The sequence below is a fragment of the Narcine bancroftii genome, chromosome 9 (genome assembly GCF_036971445.1).
Source record: "Narcine bancroftii isolate sNarBan1 chromosome 9, sNarBan1.hap1, whole genome shotgun sequence".
Taxonomy (NCBI): Eukaryota; Metazoa; Chordata; class Chondrichthyes; order Torpediniformes; family Narcinidae; genus Narcine; species Narcine bancroftii.
In genome coordinates this window covers 45845626-45859061 of record NC_091477.1, presented here as the reverse complement: position 1 = coordinate 45859061, position 13436 = coordinate 45845626, and the positions used below count along the sequence as shown (strand labels likewise).

The window sequence follows — 13436 nt, the reverse complement described above, 5'->3', positions numbered from 1 at the left end:
TTGGCAGCAAAACTTCAAGGCCCATCACACTGACCACTGGTGCATCTGAAGGCTGTGTGCTCAGCCCATTAGAGTTCACACTGCTGACTCGTGACTGCATTGCCAGTTTCATTTCAAACAGCATCATCAAGTTTGCAGATGATGGAACAGTAGTTGGGGCACTGGCAACAATGAGTTGGCTTACAGAGAGGAGGTGGGGAGGCTCATGAAACAGTGAAACATCAACAACATGAGTCTCAACATGGACAAGACAAATGAGATGATTGTGGATTTCAGGTGGATGAAGGTCAACCACTCTCCACTACACATCAAGGGTTCCATTGTGGAGTGAGTGGCGAACATAAAGTTCCTTGGTGTGCATATAACACATGACCTAGACTGGACCCACACAGTGCCTACATTTTCAAAGGAGGTTAAGAATGGCAAGGCTACTGGCCCTATCTTTGCAACATTTTACAGGGATACAATTGAGAGTATTCTGTCTGGCTACATCATTGCGTGGTATGGTGGCAGCAAATTGTCGGACCAGAAGTCAACACACAGGATCATCAAAATGTCCAAAAAGATCATTGGGGTCTCCCTTTCCTCTATTGATGATATTCTCTGGGAAAATTGCTTAAACAGGTCTTAAAGAATTATTGAGGACTCTTTCCATCCAGCACACAGTATCTTTGACCTACTACCATTAAGGAGGAGGAGCAGGAGGACCAAAATCCCAGGCTGGGAAATGGCTTCTTCCCATGTGCCCTGAGTATAACATTCCTATACTATATCTAGATCTAGATGTATTACATGATTGCTATGTACTGTGTATTGTGTGTAATGTGTGCATATTATCTGGTTATACATGTTAATCTGATGCTAATACATCTGAACTTGGTCTTCTATGTGCAAGTGCGTGAGGCAGCAACAAGAGAGGACGTTGCTAATTATCCTTCCAACCATGAGCTGCTACAAAAGAGGGTCATCAAAACCTGTTCCTGGTAATTAATCTGGCTTCAAAATCAATACAGAACAATTTACTGCTCAAAAATACACCAATGGTAAAAGCAGCAGTGTAGGTAAAAGTGTTGGTTATGGTGTGCATGACAATGTAGGGGGATAGTAGGATGGGTAACAATGTAGATAGTGTAGGTAGCAATGTATGTAGTGGTGTAAGTAGCAATGTAGGCAGCTGTGTAGGTGACAGTATTGGTAAAAGTGGCATCAATGTAGAGAGTAATGCAGTGGGCAGGCCAGGTAACTGTCAGTGGCAGTGTGTGTGTGTGTGTGTGGCAGTGCAGAGGAAAGTAATAGCGCAGGTAACAATGTTGGTAGCAGTGAAGGGAGTACTATAGACAACAGTCCGGTACCGCATGGATGGCAATCTCTTCAATCTGAGGCGCCTGCAAGCTCACACCAAGACACAAGAGCAACTTCTCTGTGAACTACTCTTTGCAGACGATGCCGCTTTAGTTGCCCATTCAGAGCCAGCTCTCCAGTGCATGATGTCCTGTTTTGTGGAAACTGCCAAAATGTTTGGCCTGGAAGTCAGCCTGAAGAAAACTGAGGTCCTCCATCAGCCAGCTCCCCACCATGACCACCAGCCCCCCCACATCTCCATCGGGCACACAGAACTCAAAACGGTCAACCAGTTTACCTACTCGGCTGCACCATTTCATCTGATGCAAGGATCGACAAAGAGATAGACAACAGACTCGCCAAGGCAAATAGCGCCTTTGGAAGACTACACAAAAGAGTCTGGAAAAACACCCACCTGAAGAAACACACTAAGATCAGCGTGTACAGAGCCGTTGTCATACCTACGCTCCTGTTCAGCTCTGAATCATGGGTCCTCTACTGGCATCACCTATGGCTCCTAGAACGCTTCCATCAGCACTGTCTCCGCTCCATCCTCAACATTCATTGGAATGACTTCATCACTAACATCGAAGTACTCGAGCTGGCAGAGTCCGCAAGCATCGAATCCATGCTGCTGAAGATCCAACTGCGCTGGGTGGGTCACGTCTCCAGAATGGAGGACCATCGCCTTCCCAAGATCGTGTTCTATGGCGAGCTATACACTGGCCACCAAGACAGAGGTGCATCAAAGAAGAGGTAGGAGGACTGCTTAAAGAAATCTCTTGGTGCCTGCCACACCGACCACTGCCAATGGGGTGATCTCGCCTCCAACCGTGCATCTTGGCGCCTCACAGTTCGGCGGGCAGCAACCTCCTTTGAAGAAGACCGCAGAGCCCACCTCACTGACAAAAGACAAAGGAGGAAAAACCCAACACCCAACCCCAACCAACCAATTTTCCCTTGCAACCGCTACAACCGTGCCTGCCTGTCCCGCATTGGACTTGTCAGTCACCAACGAGCCTGCAGCAGATGTGGACATACCCCTCCATAAATCTTCGTCCGCGAAGCCAAGCCAAAGAAAGATGGCTGCAGTGTGAAGTAGGTAGTGGTGTAATTGGCAGTGCAAGTAGCAGTGAATATAGCAATGTCAATAGCATTGAATTTAGTCGTAAGAACATCAGTATAGGCAACAATACAATCTATGTAGCAGTGCAGTGAACAGAAAAGGTATCTCTGTAGGCAGTATTGTAGATAACAGATAACACTGTAGGTAACAATATGGTCAGATGTGCTAGTAGCAGTTTTGACAGAGTAGGGAACAGTGTTGGAAACAGTGCAGATCGCAGAGTACAATTGAAGGCACCTGTGAAGTTAACAGGGTCAGGTAGCCATGTAGGTGGTGCTAGCTGTGTGGGTGGCTCTGAAAGTAACCGCATTGATAGTCCGGGTAGCAGTGTGGTAAACAGTGGGGATAGCAGTGTATTTGATATTGTAGGTATCAATATAGGCAACACCATAGGTGGCAGTGTGGGTAGTGATGTAGGTAACAATGTAACAGAGTAGGAATGAATGTGGTTAACATCATAGGGGTGGGTTTGTGGGTAGCATTGTGTTTTGACAGTGTAATGTTGTCATGTCGTGCAGATACCAGGGAATGTGATTTTTAGGTTACAGGGCAGGGACCTCTGCAATTGTGGGTAGCAGCGTTTTAGTGGCAAAAGGGGTTGCAAATGTTTTCCCGCAAATATGGCCACAGAAATCACGGACTCAGGACGGCAAAGTTGGCGTGGACAAGGGTCTCAACGACAAATGGACAGCGGTAGGTCAGGTGTCTCGCTTCATCAGCCGGTCACTCTCTCTCCTCCCCCTCCATTCGATCGTTCACTCACTCTGTGGTCCTCTCTGCATTGCATGAGCTGATCTCTGATATTGTTCCACGGATTTGCTTTTCTCCCTCTCCCCTGTTTTAATAATAAACACACATTCCCTGTCTGTCTGACTTCTCTCTCTCTCTCTCTCCTTCCCCCCTCCTTTCTTTGACGAATTCTCCCCTCTTTCCCTGCTTTAAGCACCCATTTCCGGGGCTACCTCGCACCGGGCAGAGGGAGTGTAACCCCCGGGGCAAGAGGGAATGGCCCAGTCCATCGGCGTCGGGCCAGAGAAGGCAGGTGTCAGCTCTTCTGGACAACATTAAAGGGAGCGGCGAGGCCGCGATTCAGGTTGCTTTTGTTTATAAACATGGTCCCTGTCCTGGGTTCGCGGTCAACGCTGCTGGGAAGGAAGGCGGGGAGATTTGGCAGAGGCACGGCGGCTGGCACTGAGTGAGAGCGCAGTTGCAGCGTCTGTGGGGAGGTGAACTTACCACAGTCCGTGCTAGCGTGGAGGGAACCTGTCACTCTCCGTCTCCCCACCTCCTGGCCTATCTGGGTGTATGTGTGTGTGAGAGAGAGAGAACCCAGGGCGAATTAACCAGAGCGCAGGGTGCGTGAAGGATCGGGTCCGAGGACCAGTCACCACCAGAATTTCGGCCGGCTTACAGCTTTCTCTCGTTTTTATTTTTCATCTCCCGCGCAAGAGATGCGTCCCGCAAGCCTCGTCGAAGGGCGGGTCCCCGGGCGCAACTGACCGAGGAGCTGCAGAGAGCCGCTCCCTCCCGCAAGAGCAGCCCTCGCATTCGCCCACCTCTCGGCACCGGCACCGACTGACCTCCGGCGCTCCCCTGCCCATCTGCCCCGCTCAAGCAGCGATGAATCGGGCCTGCTCGACCCTCCTCTGCCTGTAAGCATCTTCCAACTTTCGAACCGTTACGCTTAAAGGATGATTTTAGTGACGGGGTTAACTCTGCGCTCTTGAAGGAAGTAATATGTTTTAATAAAGAGGAAATTAAGTCAATTTTAATCTGCAATCCTGACTGATCTTTTTAAAAATTCTTTACGTTTCCCCGTCCAGGTGTTTACACGTGTTGCTTCTACGCTTTGGAATCGAGGTAAATACCATTTCATTCAGCTACTCGCTCTTTACTGTGTTTTAAATCAAATAATAATGGTTCTACTGGTTGAAAATTATTTTAAAAATGGCTTTTCGAGTTCTGCCCCGAAGATGCCGCTGGTCGGAACATCTTAATTTCTAAAATCTGCTCCTTCCCACAGCTGGGAGGCAAATCTCATTCCTTTCATGGTAAAGAATGGCGTGTTTAAAATGGAAAACTGCCACATTGATTTGACACCTGCCATGATGTATTGTGCTAATATTTGGACGGGCTGTTGCAAAGATAGCGCAGAGGGAGACTCTAAGTCTCATCTTCCAGATGTGGCCGTCTGCTTTAGTGCAGAGTCCCTGCCATTCACAGGGTCGCGGGCGGAGAGACCCACCGGCCGTTCATTCCCGCCGCTGGGAGATTCCCTGAATATTCTGCTTGCGATAAAGAATCCGCGAATGGCAAAAGTAGGACATCAAATGAGTTCGGCCAGAGCTGCACCTGCCCCGTCCACCGGCTTCATTCGTCCAGCCGCGACTCGGGGAACCTTGGCCACTCCACCGCCTCGATCGAAAGAAAAGGAGGCGCGTTTGCACAGGTGTCACACGGATTCCCTCTGGATGTTGCCCTGCAGGGAATGTCCGCCCTCTCTCCCAGACAGGGCAGCCGAGGGGACGACCGCGCTCCTCTTCCCACCCCGGCTGAGTCCTGCCGATGCCCTCACCCTAAAGTACACAGGTCAAGTCGGCTGGAAATCTGGTCGACCGATAATGAAGTCTGCCAAGTTCACCACCCCCTCCCGACAGTAATACCTTCCAGAATACCACAAGACAGAGGAGCGGGATTAGACCATTCGGTCCATCGAGTCCGCTCCCCCCCCCCCCCCCCCCCCACCATTCCATGCTGTGAGGAAGGGGTTTTGGTGAAATCAAGAAGAATGTCACTTGACAGAGTCACTAAAATAACCCGGAGAATTTATTATAGCTACATTTCCCCAAAAGAAAGCCCGCCAACAGTTGATACTTGCAGAGAACGATCTCCATGGAATTATATGGACATTTATTAAACCTCTTTCAACAAGAATTAGGTAGTTGTGGAGCAGATTTGCATCGGTCGGCACATCACCGTGGGCCTGTCCTGCGCTGTTCTATGTTCTAAAACTGTAAAGATTAGTCAATTTTGGATGAATGCCACAGTTGTAGGACGTGAGTTATGCATCTGTAATGTGAATCCCGTTATGTTGTACAGATGGAAATCCAAATGCTCTTCTAAGCCATTGCAGGCGATCCGGTGGAGCATATGGAAAAACTGTCCGAGATCATAGATTCTGCGCAGATTGAATCCCACCATATTATACAAACCACGATTTTTAAAAAAAAACCTTCGCCATTCTGTAAACTTCAGGGAGTGCATCTCGTGGTGATATGTATACCAATCACGAACGACATCCCTTGTAATTGGACAAACAACGTGGTGAGAATCTCATCGCAATCCCAGACATTAAAACTACAGCCATCGGATTTCTTGAGATACCTTTTGATGCTGTCGCTCCCCTCCCCTGGAGTCCCCGCCCCCGTTTTAGTGTTGATAAGGGTCTGCTGATCCAGAAATGTGGACCTACTATATCTCTCCACGGACCCTGCCTGGTGCACTGAGTCCCACCAGCTTCTAACGCTTTGCTGCTTCCCCCACCTTATCCTCTACCCTTGTTTCCCCTGTTTCTCTCCCTCTCTGTCTTGGAATTTTCTCTTGAAACAACACAAGAGTGGCCAGCAGAGGCAAATTGGCAGAAGGTCCTGTTTCTATGTTGTGACTCTAGGACAATTAGAGTAGACAGAATTTGTTTCACCCGAGTAGAGTGAAACTCCTTCAGCCTCAATGAGTATCTGTTCAACATTTTTTGAGCTCCTTCCATAGAGTGAAGCTATCATAAGCTCGCAGAAAATGCTGGAAGTGGAAATGATTTGATGTACAATTCATCAGCATTTGGAATTGATAAGGTTCTCAACAAAATGATAACTTTTGAGGACCAACTTCTAGTTTCTCCGACTCCAGCAATGAGTAGAGGTCACCTCCTCTACATCCCATACTTTTGCCTCTATTCTGTACAGCATCTCAAGTTTGCATTGATGACACCAGGCGAAGTAACACCAGTTCCAATAAGTTGGTAGATGGAAGAGAGTACAAACTATCTGACCAAGATTGAAATTCAATGATAATTTCATTCGGATTGAGGCAGGGGATTGGAGAGTGCTTGGCACCATGGGGAATTTGCAATAACACAAATGTAACACTTCTAAAATGTAAAGTCACCGAAGTCCAATGTTTGCTATTGAGACCCTTGTCAGCCTTGTGCCTCAGAAAGTGATGATGATTTCTCAATCAGCAAGTCCTGAATATACCGAGACGAGATATTCATCTTTCAGATGAGGCAATATTCACTGATTTCTTTTGTGCTCAAATGCACTGTTAAAAGTGGAGCAGCAGAACACTCCTCAGCATCTTGGTTTGCATACATTTGCCAGCAAATGGGCAACTGGGTTTGCTCCTTGTGAGATTTTGTTGTGCATTTTCAAGATGCTGTCCCTTCTTCAATGCAACAATGGCCACTCTTCAGAAACACTGCACTATTGGGAGATTCTTCGGGATGTCTGTTGTTGCAGTAACTTCTTGCTGTTGAAAATCAAAGGATGGCTATTAGAACATAGAACATTACAGCACAGTACAAGCCCTTCAGCCCATGGTGTTGTGCTGATCTATATAAACTTACTCCACATCAATCTAATCCTTCTCTACCTCGCACCCATAACCCACCATCTTTCTTACATCCAAGTGCCAGTCTAAGAGTCCTTCGAATGTATTTATTGTACCAGCCTCCAGTTAATTCTTTCCAGGCACTGTCCATTCTCTGTGTAAAAAAAAAACCTCTGCCATCTCCACTAAATTTTCCTCTATTCACCTTAAATAGATTAAATTTTTAAATTTAACAGTAACAAACCATTTTGGCCCATGCTACCCAATTTACACCCAATTAACCTCCCCCTCCCCCCCAGTACATTTCAAATGGTGAGAGGAAGCCAAAGCCCCCTGGGGAAAACCCACACAGACATGGGGAGAACATACAAACTCCTTACAGGCAACATGGGATTCAAATCCCGGTCCTGATTGCTGATGCTGTAAAGGTGTCGAGCTTAACCACTACGCCAACCAGGCCACCCTAGATGTCCTCTGGTATTTGCTATTGTAGTCCAGGGAAAAGGTGTTAGCTGTCCACCCTATCTATGTCTTTCTTCATTTTAAGCAACCCCATTCAGTCACTGCTCATCCTCTGAAACTCTAATGAGAAAAGCTCTAGCTCATTCAGCATAGGATGTGTTCTTTAATCCAGGTAAATCTCTTTTGAACCTTTTCTAAAGCTTCCACATCCTTCCTTTAATTCGGTGACCAGAACGGAAGACAATAAGTAATTGGCTCAGGTTCTCTTCTGTTGCTCTGGTAGACCCACCTTAAGTGGCAGATAGGATTGAGATTGGGATTGCCCGTGTCCCAGCACCCTGCACTGCCCTGGCAGCACAGATTTTGTGCTGGTGTCTCTGGATCGGGGCTTGAAGCATGTGAGGTCAGAGTGCTCACCACTGAGTCTTGGCAATGGATAGAGGAAGCCACAAGGAATGAAGCTCCCTGCTGCCTATTTTCCATATTCAAAGGAACTTGTGCAGGTGCAGGGTCAGGACAGTCAGCCTTTGTTTCACAGTCTGCAAGTATTTGTTTTGATAGTTGGGTGGGTTTTGGTGCTGAACTGGTGCTGAGAAATGTGCCACGTTACATCTCCTTCTCTCTTGCTCCTGCTGACCACAGGCCTCGGTAGAGGAGGACACAGACTTCTGGCCTCACGTGGAGAACCACACCAGGCTGAGGGACGATGCAAGCCGCAAGTATGTGCGCCTGTACCAGCTGTACAGCCGGACGAGCGGCAAACACCTGCAGGTGCTGGGGAGGAGGATCAGCGCCAGGGGCGAGGACGGGAGCAAGTATGGTAAGGACTAGCTGATGGAAGCACCAGACATCTGGCTGAAGCTGTTCAAATAGTGGGTGTGAGGTCCTCAGTTGAGCACTCATGCCAATTCCCAGAAAGGCAGGAGGGGGGAAGCACACTTGTTGAGCTGTTGAGGGGCCAGGCAGTGGGTATTGCTAAAAGGCATATTAGACCTTGACCTGTCTCTCAGCATCATTCCCTGTAAAATGAGAAGAGAAAACCCCAACTCCCAACACAGGTGGACCAGCAAATCCCATTCAAATGAGAAGAGAAAAACCATCCCCAATGAAGATAGAACAGGAAACCCCATCCCAAAACATGTAGAATGGGAGGCATAATCCCAAATAGAGAACAGGAAACCCCATCCCCAACACATACAGAAGAAGAAACCCTTATTCTGGTGGAAAACTGTGATATCTTAGGGGTGTCTGAGCAAAGCTCAAGACTCTTACTTGGTCCAACGTAAGTAGAATAATTGTTTCATCTTTACCTCATGGGGTATCCAGTGAGAATTTGCCTCTTGATTTTCTCTCTCTCTCTCACCTCCCTAATAAGAACCCTTAGCTGCAAAGCCAACCTTTGAAGTTGCTCTCAAACAAACCTGGCAGCCAGTTTGTACAGAGGAAGATCCCACAAACAATTGAAGGAGGAAAGAAAAACTACTTTGTTTTGGATGGCAATGGATCAGGAATAGTGTTGGTTGAGCTGTAAGGAAGGTTTTCCCAATCTTTTTAAACATTGCTGCAAGGTCATTAATATCTACCCAAATAAATACCTCAACTTAAAGGACAATGGCCAAAAAATGGCACACTAGTTCCATACATAACCTGATGTCATTCTGGAGCCCATAGTAAAAGGTTTGAAGTGATAACATTAGAACACCAGTTCACAGGCTGAGGCAAGTCAGTCACTGAATAAATAAGGGGAATCTGGGAGCAGGGTGTGGAAAGGGTAAGGAACTCAAGCAGGAAGAATTCACATGCATTTGTTTGTATATTTCATCTTCAGCTCTATCTTAACCTTGTTGAGGAAGAATGCCTAGTTTTTACACTTTACCTTTACACATTGAGGTCTTTTCTTTGATAGGACAGTTTCTTTAATCACATGTACCCCAGTGTAGTTATACAAGAAAGTCTGCAGATGCTGGAGTCAAGTGCAGCACACATAGATGCTGGAGAAACTCAGCAGGGATATGTGGCATCCACAGGAAGTAAAAGATAACCAACATTGGGCTTGAGCCTTTTGACAGGAATGAGAATAAACAGGCCGAATAAGAAGGTGGGGTGGAGGGGAGGAGTACAGGCCAGCAGGTAAAAAGTAATAGGTGATACAGGTGGGATGGAGATGAAAAAGGAACTGAGAAGTGATGGGGAGAGGGGTTGAGGAGTTATTCTCTGATAGGAGAAGGATGGGAAAGGGAAGAAGGGAAACACAAAATCATATTTGGTTAGAATTCAGCAATGGGCTTTGGAACGTAAACAGATAAAGGGGCTCGGCTGAATTCTTGTTTGGTGAGGCAATCTCCACCAGAGGGCACCTGTTGTCACCCAGTTTCAAATCGGCTCCCTCCCCTGCTGAGTAATAAGGTAGAAAAGACAAAACTCAGAACAGCCACATTCACTTGGTGGAGACCCAGAGGCAGGGCAGTCACACTAAAACAAAAGTCAACAGAGGAAGAAAGGGGACACATGGTCAGTGGAGCAACTGGATGTTTGGACATTCTCTTCTGCTAATTTGAAACCGAAAGGAAGGCAAAGTGGGGAATTTGTAAAGCAGCCCCCTTCCAAGCCTTGGCTTGTTCAAGGACAGCAGCCTTTATGAATAAAGGCTGATCATCAGTTGACAGCACGAACAGCTGTTACACGGAGGTGTATGCGGTGCATGACGGTTAGTGTAACGGTTAGTGCAACACTATTATAGCGCCATTGACCTGGGTTTGAATCCGCTGCTGTTGTTTAGGAGTTCTCCCTGTGACCTGCGTGGGTTTTCCCTGGATGCTGCGGTTTCCTCCCACCGTCCAAAACATACGGGATTGGCAGGTTAATTGGTTAAGTCCCCAACATTCTTCTGTTTGCTTCAAGGAAGTAGTGAGCACATGCATGCAATTATTCCACCCCCCTCCCCCCACCCCTGGGGGGAGGGATGGGGGGGGGGTGGTAGATGACCTTTCATTTAAACACTGCCTGGGTATGGAGTTAAATCCCTCTTACTGGTCTGTAACCCTTCCCCTCTTCTGGGCGTGTGTTGACTGCTCCACTCTGCAGTGTTAACCCTGCCCTCCCCCAGTTTTTAACCATGCCCATTCTGTCAATAATATTTCATAAGAAGAATAGATTAGATGAACACGCAGAGTCGGAGTAGGGGAATCAGAGGACATAGGTTTAAGGTGAGGGGAGAGAGATTAACAAGAACCTGAGGGGTAATTTTTAACCCAGAGGGTAGTGGGTGTATGGAGTTTTGCTGCTGGAGGAGGTGGTTGAGCCAGATACTATTTCAATGTTTAAGAAACATTTGGATGGGTACACGAATAGGATGGGTTTAGAAGGATGTTAGCCAGATGCAAGCAGGTGGGATGAGTGTGGGTGTGACAATTTTTTCAGTATGAGCAAACTAGGTTGAAGGGCCTGTTTCCACACTCTATGATATATGATTTTCAATCAGCTGGGTACACATTTAACCCCTCATGTGCAGTGTTTAACCATTTGGTTCTCCAGGTATGGGATTTTAACCCCTTCTTATCCTCTGCTGCAGACTATTAAGCTTTCCCTTTCCCTTAGTTTTAACCCTTCCTCTATTCTGCTGCAGAGATTTAACCCCTTCCTGTTGTTGTGGGAAGGGTTTTAACACCTCATCACTGCTGGGTGCAGATTTTTCATTCTTCCCTGTCTTCTGTGTCAGGTTTTTAACCAGGAGATATTTATTCTAATTCATTGCAAGATCTCACTTTGGAAGGCAGGGTTTTAACCCCTTCCTACCTCCAGCTGCCAGGTTTTCCCTGGGTCTCCCCTGCCTGATGTATGATTTTATCCTCTATTCTCACCTCATTGTAGATAATTAGCTCCTTCCTTCCCTTGGTTGTGTGTGGGATGTTAACTCCCTTTCCTACCCTGATCTTAGAACTTTATGCTGCATGAACACCACTTTCCCTTGGTGAACGAATCAGAACATTGACTCAGGCACTCTTCTAGAATCTACAAAGCAGATCAGTCATCAGTCATCACTATTCAAAGCCAACTATAAAGCAAAACCGTGTGTGATCGATTTAACAGAGCAAAAAATGGTATTTGATTACTTAATTGATGCAACAGATCAGTGTGCAATATATCCTCGACTGAAATCTATGTTTTTTGTTATGAGTCTAATGTATATAACAGACCAATGAGTGATATATCAAAGTATTAGGGATTATGGTGGTATAGGGTTAACTGGATGAATGAATCCAGTGCCCTGAACTCATGATTTGGAGTTTGAGTTCAAATCTCACATGACAACTGAAGGGAATATAAATTCAGTTACTTAAATAAATATAGAATAAAGTAAAGTCAGCACGGTGAAGCTACTGGATTGTTTTAAAAGGAACAGCTGGTTGACTAATGTCCTTTGGGGAAGGAAGTCAGCCCTCCATACCCAGACTGTGTTAGGACTCTGAGCCACAGCGATGTGTGGTTGGCTGATAAAAAGGCTCAACGATAGCAACACATGCTGGTTTGGCCAGCGATGACCAGTACCTACCCTGGAATGAAAAGCAGCAGAACCCACACGAGGGAAAGGGCAACCTATAGATCAGAGCTGAGACAAATGTAATTGGAATAGACTTGCGCGTGATGTATGTGGTCTATCTCAATGAATTCATGAATGAAGTGGAATTTTGGTGGAACCTGCCTGTGTATAACCAGCTCAATTATCAGTGTGCCGTAATTGAGTTGATGAAGCAGAAATTAAGCACTTTGTCCCCTGTGGATCAAACAGCACAGTCACACATCGTATATCCTGGTGTGTTTTTATGTTCGAGAGCTGAGTGATATATCACATGTATCATATTGGAACCCCACCACTTTTATAATGGATTTGTGGATGATTTATTCCAGTATAATGTTTAAAACAGCATCACAATACATCTTGTTGACATCTATACTAGAACTAGAGTGATATACCTCTCCACTTAATCTATGTAGAAAAGAGATGGCTTGATATAATTAGATGTGATTTATATTTCAGGACCATTTATAAAATGGAGGAGTGACAAAATTTTGTAGTTGAGCAGTTTCTATATACCAGAATGCTGTCTATAATGTACACCTGTGTATGATAAATGGTGGTTTGATATGCACTTGGTCACAATGTAGTATATTTAATGGAACTGTAAGTGAAATTTGCTCACGTAATTTATTGATAGGACAGCAAGCTATATGCACAACATAATGTATTTAAATGAGCTATGAACATAGTTTTGCTGCGTGATATAATCTTGATTGATACACCCCGATAGAATCTATCTGCCACTCTATGCTCTAATGTAACTACATCACACTCTGTATGTTGTATCCAGTTATAATATAGGCCATGGTTCCAAATCTGGAATATGCTACCAGCTGTGAGATTTTAATGCCTCTCTGGGTAACCAAGTTAGAATGTTCTCACAGAATGAAAGTAAATACTGATATGCTCACTGAACCAGGGCTGCTAGCGGTCACAGGGGCCCTTGATTTCTGAGAACATCCAGCCTGTGACATCATCAGATGTAAAGAAAGCTGAAGTGTATTTCACGAGTGTGGGCAAAGAACAACGTTTGTTCAAGAGTGTTGCCATCGTGTATAGTGTGTATAACATAGTGCCATAGTAGAACAGTCGACATAATGGGGATGTGTGTGTAATGCCCCCACTCCAGTTATTTCAGTAGAGAGTCATCAATAGTATAGGGCTGACTTTGATGTACACAGTTCAATATACATAAATGGACTGTGTTTAATAGCTTCTCGTGCAATCTGCTTATCTAACTTGGAAAAGTACATGCGCCTCTAATCTATCTAATAGAACTATCTTTGAAATACTGTGCAAATTTGTATAATAATTCTGTAAAAT

At 45.8% G+C, this 13436-nt stretch overlaps 1 protein-coding gene across 1 annotated transcript in view; it reads left to right on the top strand.

The window, feature by feature from the left end:
• The first annotated feature begins 3585 nt into the window (after positions 1-3585).
• The window catches only part of LOC138743488 (fibroblast growth factor 18-like), a 73678-nt gene continuing 63827 nt past the window's right edge, over positions 3586-13436 (top strand). Inside the window, exons 1-3 of the mRNA XM_069898948.1 lie at positions 3586-4119; positions 4291-4327; positions 8177-8354. Coding sequence (XP_069755049.1) covers positions 4088-4119; positions 4291-4327; positions 8177-8354 — 247 coding nt within the window. The 5' untranslated portion in view covers positions 3586-4087. The remainder of the gene's footprint in view (positions 4120-4290; positions 4328-8176; positions 8355-13436) is intronic.